This window comes from Cheilinus undulatus, linkage group 5, assembly GCF_018320785.1.
Source record: "Cheilinus undulatus linkage group 5, ASM1832078v1, whole genome shotgun sequence".
NCBI classification, from domain to species: Eukaryota; Metazoa; Chordata; class Actinopteri; order Labriformes; family Labridae; genus Cheilinus; species Cheilinus undulatus.
In genome coordinates this window covers 14,708,350-14,721,502 of record NC_054869.1, presented here as the reverse complement: position 1 = coordinate 14,721,502, position 13,153 = coordinate 14,708,350, and the positions used below count along the sequence as shown (strand labels likewise).

Here is a 13,153-nt window from a genome sequence, read left to right as displayed (position 1 = left end):
TTCACCTTTTTATACTCAAATTTCAGCCGGCTCACTAGGCTTCTCCGAGAAGTCAGAAATTAATCAAGCATAACATCCAACCACTAAAACTATTTTTTTTTCTGTTCATGAATGCAAGTACATTACTATAATTTGACATATTAATCAAGAAATATTAATGTGCTTTACTATTTTTTCAGGGTTTTTTTGTAAATTAGTACATTTGAAAATTCATGGATAACAATAATAATGATATTTTAGCATTAAGAATATCATTTAGGTTAAAGAGCTTCTACATATTGGTGTATTAACCATTTCAGAAACATAGAAAATGATTTTGGTAATTACCAATGCTGTTACTTTAGGGCAGCTGTGGCATAAACCTTACTTTGGGTGCTGGTCTCATAGATTTGTTAAGCACTGTATATGCTCCACCATGGATAAGTGAGACAGTCTCTAATGTGCCCAGGTTAGCTCAGTGGTCGTCAGTTTTCTTTCAACCTGAGGATTGAGGGTTGGATCTGCAGCTTCTGTAGCAACAAGTTGCTGCGTCTGTGAATAAGCTAGTACTGATGGTCACTTTACATTCTCCTCCATCAGTGTGTGAGTATGGACCTAATTTGTAAAAAGTGTTTATTGTCAGGGAATTGGAAAAGCATGATACAAGCGTAAGCCTATCAAGGCTAGTCCATTTACTTTTATAATCTTCCAGAAAAGCGGTATGTAGGCTGGTCAGACATGAGTGAATGTTGGTTTGACACAAAGCTGTTCTCACTTAGAGTCGGCAGAAAAATCTTTCAACAGACTGTCAGTCACTAATTTAAGTCTGAAGTTCAAAATCATTCTTCTTGAAAGTATACAGCAGCCTGCATAACTGTAGATCCATTTTAGCTGAATGTAATCATACGGGAGAGTGTATGCCATAGATATAATCTGTGATGTAATATTTATATATGCATATGTTAGACAGCTGCTCTGCAATGGTTCAGACAGAGTGGAAACAAAAACTAGCAGCAGCCTCCAGACATCTTCAGTTTGTTTGAAATGAGAAGTCCGCTGAATGTGGCCCAACAGAGAATCCATTTGCATATGGGCTAACTTTAAGTGCCAAAATAACACGTCAGATCTTAATCAAAGTTGCTTTCTTTGAAATATTCAGAAGCTTTAGTTCCTTATTCAGCTCCGTCCAGTCCACTGCCCTTAAACCATGTCACAAATGGTTGGAACCAGAGCACCTTTCCCTCAGCCTGTTCACATTTCCTGAGGATTAGGTGATGTCTAATACTTTCCAAGATAAGTCACTCCATTCGTGCATGTGACATAATGCAACATATGAACATCTGGACGTAGTTAGCCATCCTCTGCATAGTCTACTTTTTTTCCATCAGAGGGGTGAGTGAGGTCCTTTGTGCTTGTGCAGAATCAGTGATCTGACTGACTGTCAAAGTAAAGAAAAAAAGAGCAAAGTTCTGCCTTTAAGAAGAGCACATGACTGATATAGCTAACCATACTGCAGAGTGAACCGCAGGTGGAAGATAAACTAAAAAAATCATAAAAAGGAGAAGCTTCGTGGATAATAAAGCAACACAAAGATGTATGAACCCAGTTAAGTTTTAACAGGCTTTGATGAACACTAAAGGCTGCTTGTTTTCACACTGTCAGGTAGTTCGTTTCAGAGTCACCAGGTCAGAAAATGATGTTGAAGAAAAACACTTTGATTTAGAAAGAAAAAACATGTTGATGTCTACATCAATTAAACACATTTCTTCCTCAGTTTGAACTTCAGCACATCGTCTTTGACCATGTCCTCATTAGGGGCTGCATGGACCAGTCAACTGGTCAAATAGTCAACTTTACTGCTGTAATAAGGACTGGTCACTCATCACAACATTAGGCATTTACAGTGCCTGATGCGTAGCTCTTTTATTGATTTATCCAAGCTGTTTGACACTGTAGACCACAGTTTACTTATAAATGTGCTTCATCACATTGGCATGTCAAACCAAGCAGCATGGTTTCCCAGTTCGCTGACTGGCAATGTGTTCAGATGGCTGTGTTAATATTCAGTCTTAGGACCTATTTTATTCTCCATTTATGTCAACAATCTGTGCGATAACTTGTCAAATACTTAGTATTGTTTTTATGCAGATGACACCATTATTTTTTGTTGTTAATCAATTTTGCATGTTTTGGAGTTTTTAGTCTGCTTCTAGTGTTTCCAGTCTTGTCTGGAAAAACTTAGCTTGGTCTTAAATGCTGATTACAAAAAAACACAAACTCATGGTATTTTCTAATAGAAGTAAGTTACCATGGAACATCCCATCAATTTTAACTACACGAGGCTGACCTACTGAGCTAGTCTCAAAACTCTAAATATATCTGTGTTTTCTTCATCACCGTGAGTAACACTTTGGTTTTAGAGGGCATTTTTTAGGCAGCCTTAGGTCACAATGGGTTAAATGAAGGTTAAAAACATAAAATAAATCAATAGACACCAAGAAGATGGCAGGTAAGGCATACAATGTGCCACACTACACCACATTCTAAATTATCATGCAAATGATATTTTTCTCTGATTTTCCTAATTAGTCAATGCAAATGACAGAATAATTTATGTCATCAACCATTAGAGTATAATTCAAATTTTATTGAACAAACCTCCCAATGATAACTTTTTTTTCCAAAAATAAAATAACTACAAAAATGCACTGTTCCAAATATTATGCATACCAGAGTTTCAAAACATTTTATAGGTTGTAAAGAACTGAAAATGGTCATTTGTTGAATGTGCAGCATTAGGAGGTCATATTTACTGAAATCAATGCTGTTTCAATCAAAAACATCTTAACAGGCCAAGTTATATGTTAACATAGGAGCCTTTCTTTGATATCACCTTCACAATTCTTGCATCCATTGAACTTGTGAGTTTTTGGAGAGTCTCTGCTTGAATTTCTTTGCAGGATGTCAGAATAGTCTCCTAGAGCTGCTGTTTTAATGTAAACTGCCTCCCACCCTCATAGATCTTTAGCTTGAGGATGCTCCAAAGGTTCTCAATAGGGTTTAGGCCAGGTGAGGAGGGGGGCTACACCTTGAGTTTCTCCCCTTTTATGCCCATAGCAGCCAATTACACAGAGGTATTCTTTGCAGCATGAGATGGTGCATTGTCATGCATGAAGATAATTTTGATACCAATGATACCGTTCTTCTTTTTGTACCATGGAAGGAAGTGGTCCGTCAGAAACTCTATATACTTTGCCGAGGTTATTTTCACACCTTCGGGGACCCTAAAGGGGCCTACCAGCTCTCTCCCCATGATTCCAGCCCAAAACATGACTCCGCCCCCTCCTTGCTGACGTTGCAGCCTTGTTGGGACATTGTGGCCATCCACCAACTATCCACTACTCCACCATCTGGACCATCCAGCGTTGCACGGCACTCATCAGTAAACAAGACTGTTTGAAAATTAGTCTTCACGCATTTCTGGGCCCACTGCAACCGTTTCTGATGTGAGCATTGGTAGTGGGGGTAGTGCCAGTGCATCAGGTTATTTTGTAAATCCTATGTTATGTACCACATTAACCTTTTGTTGTTTGCACTTGCACCAAAATATGTTTGTAAGCTGCCTGTTTTTGGAGTATACGGATTATAGTTTACTATATACAGCATATTATTGGTTGTATCAAACTATTCCCCTCTCCTGTGGATTCATTCATGGATTCATTAATGACTAGTCGGATTCAACTCGCCTTTTATCCCGACAGTCGGCTTTAAAAATTCTCAAGTCATGCAACTCCTAGTCCTCATACTTAACTGCATTGGTTGCTGCTACGTGATTGGCTGGTTAGATATTTGCGTTAATGAGCAGCTGAACAAGTTACCCTAATGAGGTGATTGGTGAGTGACCCTGGCTTATTGACTCAGGTCAGTCTGTGCTGGGACTGGCAGTCGGAAACAAGTTGCATTGTGAATACTTGCAGTGTTGTGTAGGCTGTGGTCTGATAAGCAAGACAACGTGCCAAACCTTTCTCTGACTGACATGTTTTAGTTTTCATTGTTAATCATTACATCATTATACAGATGCATCTCACAAAATTAGAATATCATGAAAAGGATTTTTTTCCCACTGTGATTTAAATCAAGGACTGAAACTTCCATATATTGTAGATATATCTTATACAAAGTGAAATATGTCAAAACTATTTGGGGTGTTATGAAGCCCAGGTTTCTCTGGTAGCAGCCTTCCAGCTTGTCTGTGTTGTTGAGTCTGGTTTCTCTTATCTTCCTTTTGACATTTCCCTAGAGATCCTCTATGGCAGTGGTTCTTAACTGATGGGTTAGGACCCAAAAGTGGGTTGCAAAGCTCTTTATAGTGGATCACAAATGTGTGCCAGGAAAAAAGGGGCAAAAAGTCTATGTACAGAAGCCCTAAGAGGACATACAGTCAAATAATAAATGTAATTTCCCTATGCTGATGCATATATTTTAGTATTTGTCTCAAGATTTCTTCATGTCTCTTTTTCTTTGGGTAACACAGCTGGAATTCTCAAGATAAGCAGAGCATTTCTTGAGAAATTACCCAATTTTCATGCTGTCTCAGGAAAAGTGAGTAACCCAAGATGTATGCATGCTTGTAAGGAGTTGCTTTCCAAACATGTTTCTTTTGTTTTGTCTCTGTGTAAATGTTCCCCCCGTTAGGGTCCAAACTGCAACATTTTTCATTGAATACATTTAAGTAGTTGAACATTTTTAAAAATTTGTGGTGGGATTCCTCTTACAGGGATGGTGAAGGGTCCTGATGCCCGACCAGTTGAGAACCACTGCTAAGGTCAGACCAGTTAGCTGGCAAATCAAGCACAGTAACACCATGGTCAACAAACCAGTTTCTGGTAGTTTTGGCTTCACTGTGGACAGGTGCCAAGTCCTGCTGGAAAAGGAGATCAGTATCTCCATAAAGCCTCTCTGCAGATGGAAGCATGAAGGTCTACAAAATCTCCTGGTAGATGGCTGACAGCATTGACTTGATAAATCACAGTGGACCAACAGCAGCAGATGACATGGCACCTTAAACCATCACTGACTGTGGAAACTAAAAACACTGGACTTAAAGCATCGAAGGATTCTGGGCTTTTCTGATCTTCTTCCAGACTCTGGGACCTTGATTTCCAAATGAAATGCAAAATTAACTTTTACCTGAAAACAGAACTTTGGACCACTGAGCAATGGTCCAGTTCTTTTTCTCCACAGCCCAGGTGAAAAGCTTATGATGTCTGTGGTTCAGGGGTGGCTCGACACTAAGAACACAACACTTGTAGCCCATTTCCTGAACCTGTCTGTTGTGGCTCTTGAGCCACTGACCCCAGTTTCAGTCCACTCCTTGTGAAGCTCCCCAAAGCTCTTGAATCTGCTTTGTTTGACAACCCTCTAAAGGCTGAGCCATCACTGCTTCTTGTGCATCTTTTCTTACCATACTTTTCCCTTCCAGTCAACTTTCCATGAATATTCTTTGATAAAGCCTCTGAGAACAGCCTGCCCTATTAGCAATGACATTCTGTGGCTTACCCTCCTTGTGGAGGATGAAAATGTTTGACATTTTTCAAGTCAGCAGTCTTCCCCATGATTGTGGTTATGTGCACTGAACCAGAGTGAGAGAATGAAGGCTCAGGAAACCTTTCCAAATAAGACTTTTCCACAGTATTCTAATATTTTGAGATGGAGTATTTTTGATTTTTATATCAGCCATAAACAAGATTTTGACAAAATGTCTTGAAATGTTTCATTTTGTATGAGAAGAATCTAGGACATATGAAAATGAAGCTTTCTGAAACAAATCATGGGATAAAATGAACTTTTGCTCCATATCCTTATTTTTGGGATGCACCTGTTTATAATCATAAGATAGAGAAGAAGCAACAGTTGCGGTGATTGAATCTTGGTCAGGTCAGGTATAAAAATGAGGCTGATTTAGTGTCTCAGTCCAAAGTTTATTGTTAACTCTGAAGTGCACAAAAATAGGCCAGCTATAGTGTAGCAGATTTTTATCTCTAGGGGTGGGACAAAAAAATTGATAAAGCAAAACATCTACCTCCTGATTTTTTTAATAGTTATTGAATTGCTGGTGAGAAATATTGCCATTTTAATACCAAGATCAGACCTTTAAACAAGAAGGTAGCCTGGTCCAGAAGACGTAGGGTTTCAGGTTCCATCCTTTTGTCCTGTATAGTGTGTCATTTTGTGCTTTTTGCAATGTGTTTGATCAAGTAAGTGATGTTGGCCAATAAGAGCAAAGAGCCTTCTGCATTCACTAGAGTCACAAATGTATGTACATTCATTATTGCAGTCCTTATTCTTGGAGTGGTCCAGCTCAGCCCCTCCTTTCAACATCATCAAGAGGGAAGGGAGATGATTATCAATTTGTCGAGTACCACCATGTTGTCTGCAGTGTTTGTTGTCCAAGTCATGTCAGTGACCTTCTGTGGCTTACCCTCCTTGTGGCAAAAAGATATTGTAGAGATGAGATATTGTAGTCTGACCTTGGCATTACTTTTTAAACATACAGCGCTCAGAACAGGTTTCCCTGCTATGAATTGAAGTAAACAAATGAAGCGTGATAAGAGGTAATACTGACGCAGTGAATAAACACATTAATACTGCACTTTGCAATCTAAGCGGTATTTTCTCTTTTCCCATAATCATTGATCATTATATGACTGTTTTTGCAATATATCAGTTGGAAAAGCTGGATCAGGATATTACTGGGCAATTTATGGCATATCCAACGAGCTACTATAGAATTCCCACCCCTTGTTGTTTCAAATTCCTTACATGTGTTCCTCAGCATAGATTGTTTTTAAAACCTTGAAAAATTAAAACTCTGCAATTGTGGTTCTAAACAATAAAAAGTATAAAAAGAAAATGTGTCATTGTTGTAAAAAACAAGGTAGAAGTGTTATAAAAACAGAAATCTGATTCAAACACTTTTGCATGCAATCGCTCAACAATCAAAAGTACAAAAGGAACAAAAGGAGAGATACAAGTGTATCAAAAAAACAGGTTCATATGATCTGTTTGAACATATATGTGCTCCTTTTTGAGGGCCCATGTAGAAAACAAGCCGTTGTTCTTCTGCATGGTCTGGATTGTTCCAATCGTAGGTAGTCCTGAAGGGCATGACAAGGCCTGAAGCAGCCATGAGGACCATGGAGGCGAATGTTTTTCAGCCAGCCCTCATGGCCTCATTTGTAGGGAATGTCTGTGTAATTCAAGCATTAGAGCAATTGCACTGTTGGGCTAAATGTTTACAAAAGTCGCTGTAGACAAATAGCTGAAAACAAGTCCTCTCTGTACCACTTCACAGGGCAGGAAAGCCACCTGGATATGACACTCATGAGCTCGCTTGCAGTTACAATCAATGAAGGTCATGTTTGATTGTTTCTGGGCCTCTGAGTTCTCTTTTACAATCCTTTAAAGTCCACTCTGAGTTCTACAGGCCCGGGCGAGGCGGTGGACGAGCAGGTGGAGGGGCACGGCTTGGAGGAGGTCCCTGTGGTGGAGGAGGCAGGGGAGTGATAGGAGAGCTGGAAGGTGGAGGAGTTGGGGGAAACGCTTGCGGGGCAGGTATGTGCAGGTTGGTCGGAGGGAGAGCCCGGTTAGGAGGTGGCGTGTATGGGGGAGGCGTGATGGGAGGGGAGGGGGTGGAGGAGCTGGGTGGAGGTGTTGGAGGCAGCAGTGGCAAGGTGGAGAAGGAGTATGATGGAGACGATGAGGGGCTGTTAGGGGTCGGTGGCAGGCTGCCCTGTGGAGCAGGAGGAGGCTTGTAGATGGGAGATGGGTGGTGGTTGTAGGGTGGGTAGTGAGGAGCGGTAGACTTTGTGCGGGTGAAGTTCATGCATCTGCCCTGGAAATCAAAAACAAGGACTCTTATTAGAGGGACTCAAAGTGGTAATATAAAAATACATTTTGCTCCTGATAGTTCTACTTTCATGAGTATTTTGAGACAGGTTTCTAAATGTTGGCCCATGTCCAGTGTGACTGTGTAATAATGTTGGAGCACTCACAAACACTGAAATGACGTGTGCTGTTAGCTAGCTTAACTAAAAACATTGGACAAATGTCCACAATCACTATTTTTGTACTGATCCTTAAAACTGATAAGTGGTTTAGATGCTGAGCTTAAAATGTTGCTTTTGTTGCACTTTTGACATCATGCAAGAAACATAACTGCAAGAATAATGCTGTGCACTTTGAGCATAAAGTCATAATGTCAAGAAAGCTACTAAGATAAACCTAAAGTATTACTGAAAATCTAGCAGCGGTAACTTAATAAATAGGACTGAATAAGTGTTGATATGGACATATGTTAATGAAACTTTTGTCTTTAAACTGTTGGAATTTAGGGGAATATGAAAAAAGACTACCTGAAAAATACATTTAAGACGGTAAATAGTTAATTGCAGAACCAAAACACAGCTAAACACACAGAGCATCAATGTTTTGGCTAAAGCAATTGTTTAATAAGAGCAGCATGTGTATTAATGTTAACTATCAATGTTGTAGCTTAACTGTACAATAAAAACTTCTTTAGTGACAAAAATGTTTCAGATAAAAAGTTAATGCGAAAACCAGCATGTTAGCTAAAAGTACTTCTGTAAAATTCCCACTTAACGTTAACTATACTCTGTATTACAAAGTTGGAACAATAAAATAAAACTTGTGTTGCAGTAACTCAACTGTATTATATGAAAAGTTAATGCTAATACCAGCATGTTAGCCAAAGTTTTTTTTTTTTTTCACAAACAACATGTGCATTTAAACAACCTCCTAGCTAAATACACAGAGCACAAGTGTTTCAGTTAAAGCTACTTTTTCAAATTAGAGCAACATGTGTATTAAATGTTAACTCTCAGTGTTGTAGCTTAGCTTTACAACAAACACTTGTGTAACTTGTGTGAGACAAATGTTTTATATGAAAAGCTAAAGCTAAACAACCATGCTAGCTTATGGTACTTTTTTAAAATGAGAGCTTAAAGTCAACTATACCATTTATCTCAATGTTAGAGCAAACTGGACAATAACAACTGGTACAGCAGTAACTCAACAGTATTATATGAAAAGCTGATACCCCTATGTTAGCTAGATTTTTTTTCACAAAATAATGTGCATTTAAACTGCCTGCTAGCTTAACACACAGAGGGCCACTGTTTAAGCTAAAGCTATTTATCTTTTTTTATAACAACAAACAGTGCAGTAAATAGTAGCATAATAAAAACTTTTACCAATGACTCAAATGTTTTATATGAAAAGCTAATGCTAATGCAAGCATGTTAGCTAAAGCTACATTTTTACATGACACACTTGCACTTATTTCATCTATCAGTACTCTATATAATAATGTTGCAGCAAAAAACTTATTACCACTCAAATATTTAAAATGAAAGGCTAATGATATTATAGGTAAGCTAGCTGAGTACACTAAAATGTCAGAACAATCTATCAGCTTAATACTTTTGTTAGTAAGCTTATCTATTTCATTCATTTGGGGTCTACTGTAGCTACAAATGTGGTTGGAACTTCCAGCACAGTAACAATAATAGCAAAATCCACTTCTTCCAATGACTTACTTATGTAATTTAGCACCAACGGCAGTTATTTTGGAAAAAAATAAATTGTCAGTGCAGTAAGTACTGCTTCATTGTTGTTAAATCAAACATCTGGCTAAATGTGAAATAATAAGCTGAAAGTTATAAATCATATTTTCTGTAACGCCTGGTACCAGACAAAGCTAAATTTTCTTCAATAACAGTGTTTTAAACTTGCTGTGCACTGTCTGAATGCATCAGGGGTGTAATTTTTTTATATTAATTTATTATTTATTCTTAATACAGAATCTGAGATTTAAAACATCTAAGTTTGACAGCTCGAGTCATGGATATCAATGTCAATATAATTCCCACATTTTAAGAGGGACTGGTTGGTGAAATAAGAAATAATAAATAAAATAATACCCCACAAACTAAAACACCTAAACCTAAAAACTAAAAACAGAGAAATGTTAGAGCTCTGACTGAGCTCTACAGTTTACCTGAAGGTCCTGTCCCGACTCCTTAAACAAATCGTGATCATGTATTACTATGCAGATACTGATAGGAAGCTGATAAAGTTAGCTAAATAAGCTTGTCCAGGTTATCTGAGGTAATTTATTCATTTTGCCCTTTCCAGTACAAGATAGAGAAATAACAAAATGATTCCATTTGAGGTGTAACAGATGAAGTTTGCATATTCTAATCTCCAAATTGCTCTCATAATCAGGATTAGCATCTCCTTTCTATGCAAAGTCCCATTTAGACAAAAAGAAATGGAAGCCACGGCCACATTTCTCACAAAAGATCACGTGCGCTAGGAATAACACACAGAATAAGCTCAATTCTTGAAAAGGATGGCTGAATTTGATTATCTTTCACTGTTGGAAAGTTTTTACAATTAAAGAAGCTAACTTATCATTTCTTTTTACATTACACTACTCTTGACCTATTTTACAAACCACCTCAGCAGTTCGAATAATGCCTGATAAACATAATATTTTAAAAGATTTTGTGGGGCTTTTTATGCCTTTATTTTGAAAGAGTAGGACAGTGGAGAGAGTCACAAACAGGGACAAGCAAGTGAGGAAGAGACATGCGGGGAAGGAGCCACAGGCCAGACTTGAACCTGGGCCGCGTGTGTACATGGGGCCAACACCTCCATAAACATTGTACAAAGGTTTAAAGGTTTGTAAATGACATCCTTACTAAAGAAAATATTCTAAACCTTTTTGTTTTCACAAATTACAGACATGCTCTTCATTTATAGCTCAATTAGTCCAAGACTGTTTTGTTTGTTTTTTCCTTGTGTTAGAAATCACAGATGCAGTGGCTTCATTTATAGTGTTGCTTTTTCTCTAGACACACCTACATGATTAATTTTTAAATCTCAATCACAGATTCAGCTAAGGATCATTATGTGGGTTTTTTGTGCTGTCGTCACTCTCCCCGAGTTCAAACCAAGAGAAAGTCATGAATGAGAGACTCTTATTGCTGAAACAAGTTACACCCTGGGAGCAGTTTGTTTTGCACTGAGGGGATCTGTGAATTTCATTTACCAGTGGGACGAGATGAGCTTCAGACATAGGTTTTGCATACATACATTTAACACAGAAGCCAAAATAAGCTCAACTTTGTTTTCAAACTTTTAGTATTTGAACTCAATTCAACTCACAGTTGGCCTTTAAACAGTAAATGCAGTCAAAGATGGTGTTCATGGTTAATGTAAATAAAAGTGTAACAGATATGTAACAGGGAGAGTTTATTGCTGTGGTGTTCCCTGTATTTCATTTCCGGGTTAATTGAGGCGCAGAAATGCAACGTGTAACAGGAACCTGACTTGTGTTTCTGTCTGGCAGGCAGTAAGATCAACATATCCCCCTCCCACTGCTGCATTCATTTAAAGGAAGTTATAAAAGCAAGGCTTTGACAAGAGCCTCTTAATTGCAACCAGAACTTGTTTACTGCAAATCATGAAGGATACTAGAGCCCAGCTTTCTTCCAGCGTGCTAATGAAGAGCTTTAAAGTGTGGAGGACACACTAGTACTCCTCTAATATAAGAGCTGTGTTTAAGCTAAAGTGTTCTGCAATATCATGCTAGCAATGGATACATCAAAGGTAATTCACTTGGAAGATTAGTCTATCTCCTCTGCTGATACGTCTATGAGCCCTAAGTGTTTTTCATGCTATACCTCAAAAATTGGACATATTGCTAGCCTTTCAGGGTCTATTTATAACATTTTGTAATTGGTTTTTTTTTTTTTTTTTTTTGAGATCTAGATTTTTCCCAAGGTCTGAAAAAACAACATTAGTTTATCGGTTATCACCAGAAAATAGAGCAAAATAAAATCTATGGCTGCATGTCCCATTAAGGCTTCCATACAAACCAACTCAGCAAATGGTATTGTTTCTGCAGCTGAATTATATATCTAACTGTGTACTATATATGTTAACAGTGCAGCTATTAAATATTCTAGATATTCTATGTATGTTGCATTTTGTACAGTGGCAGATAAAACTGTTCAAAATTTAAAGTTTAAAAGTCAAGCACCTTAACACTTCGTACTATATTGAATTTAGACAGCTAATCTTATCAGTTACAGTTACATAGTTCTTGTGCAGAGTGAAATATATATATGTAAAATTGAATATCTCTGTATTGCATCACATATTAACGCTCCATCCTACTTACCCTGAAATTTTATCAATATCTCTGCACTATCACTTCAACATTATTTGGTTGGTATTTTGCCAAGAAGTTTCAGGTAAACATTTAACCCCAGGGTCAGCAGCCTCTGTAATTCCCCCTGTACCCGTGCTTCTGTGTGCTGAAACAGCAGCACTTTATGCTGATAATGATGCCCTTGAATCATGGCTGCATGAGCAGCTACAAATTCCTGCAAGACTAGAGTGTCAAACCAGCTGCCAAGCACCCTATACAGGTTGATGAAAATAACCTCCCTTTCTTTAAACAACGGGCTGTGTTTGAGAGCAGACTTCAGCCTGGTTTTCTTTTGTACATAAACAAATAGAGCTGACTTAACAAATGACGTAACTTTGACTGGAAATGATGCTGCAGAAGGCAGAGAGAGATTGGGAAGTCTCTGATCCTTCTTCTGTCTTAATTTACTGCCTGCCAACATAAATCAAAATTTGTTACTTGGTGAAAAGTGAAGCATTAGCCTTTTAACTCTTATGAAAGATCGATTATTACATACAGAATCCCCTCTAACTCTTTTTTTTCAACACTAGTAGATCCCTCAGTCTGAGACTAAGTATTCGCTGCCAACAGTAGAGGTCATCACACAGTTATCCCCCACTGCAGATGCCTTTGAGGAATTACATTTGCCTTTTCTTAACGACTTCTCCAGACGTCTTTACATTGCAGTATACTGTGTCAAGACGCTGCAAACCAAACTCCAACCCACCACAAGTTTTCCCATGAGCCTCTCTGTGCACACTTCATTGCTCACAGCTGGTCTTTTTTCTCAGCATTTCAGATCCAGAGGAAGCTTTGCCAAAATGCTGATGCAGTGCCAGGGCTTTACGTCAGGCTGATTAATGGTCATATTTTATGCCGATCTGTGCAGCTTTTCAG

General features: G+C 38.3%; 1 protein-coding gene across 1 annotated transcript in view; it reads right to left on the bottom strand.

Annotated features, from left to right (window-relative positions):
• Window positions 1-5,946: 5,946 nt before the first annotated feature.
• Window positions 5,947-13,153, bottom strand: part of LOC121510307 (anthrax toxin receptor 1-like) — a 39,664-nt gene continuing 32,457 nt past the window's right edge. The window contains exon 18 of the mRNA XM_041788290.1: window positions 5,947-7,873. Within this exon, the coding sequence (XP_041644224.1) occupies window positions 7,460-7,873 (414 nt within the window). The 3' untranslated portion in view covers window positions 5,947-7,459. The remainder of the gene's footprint in view (window positions 7,874-13,153) is intronic.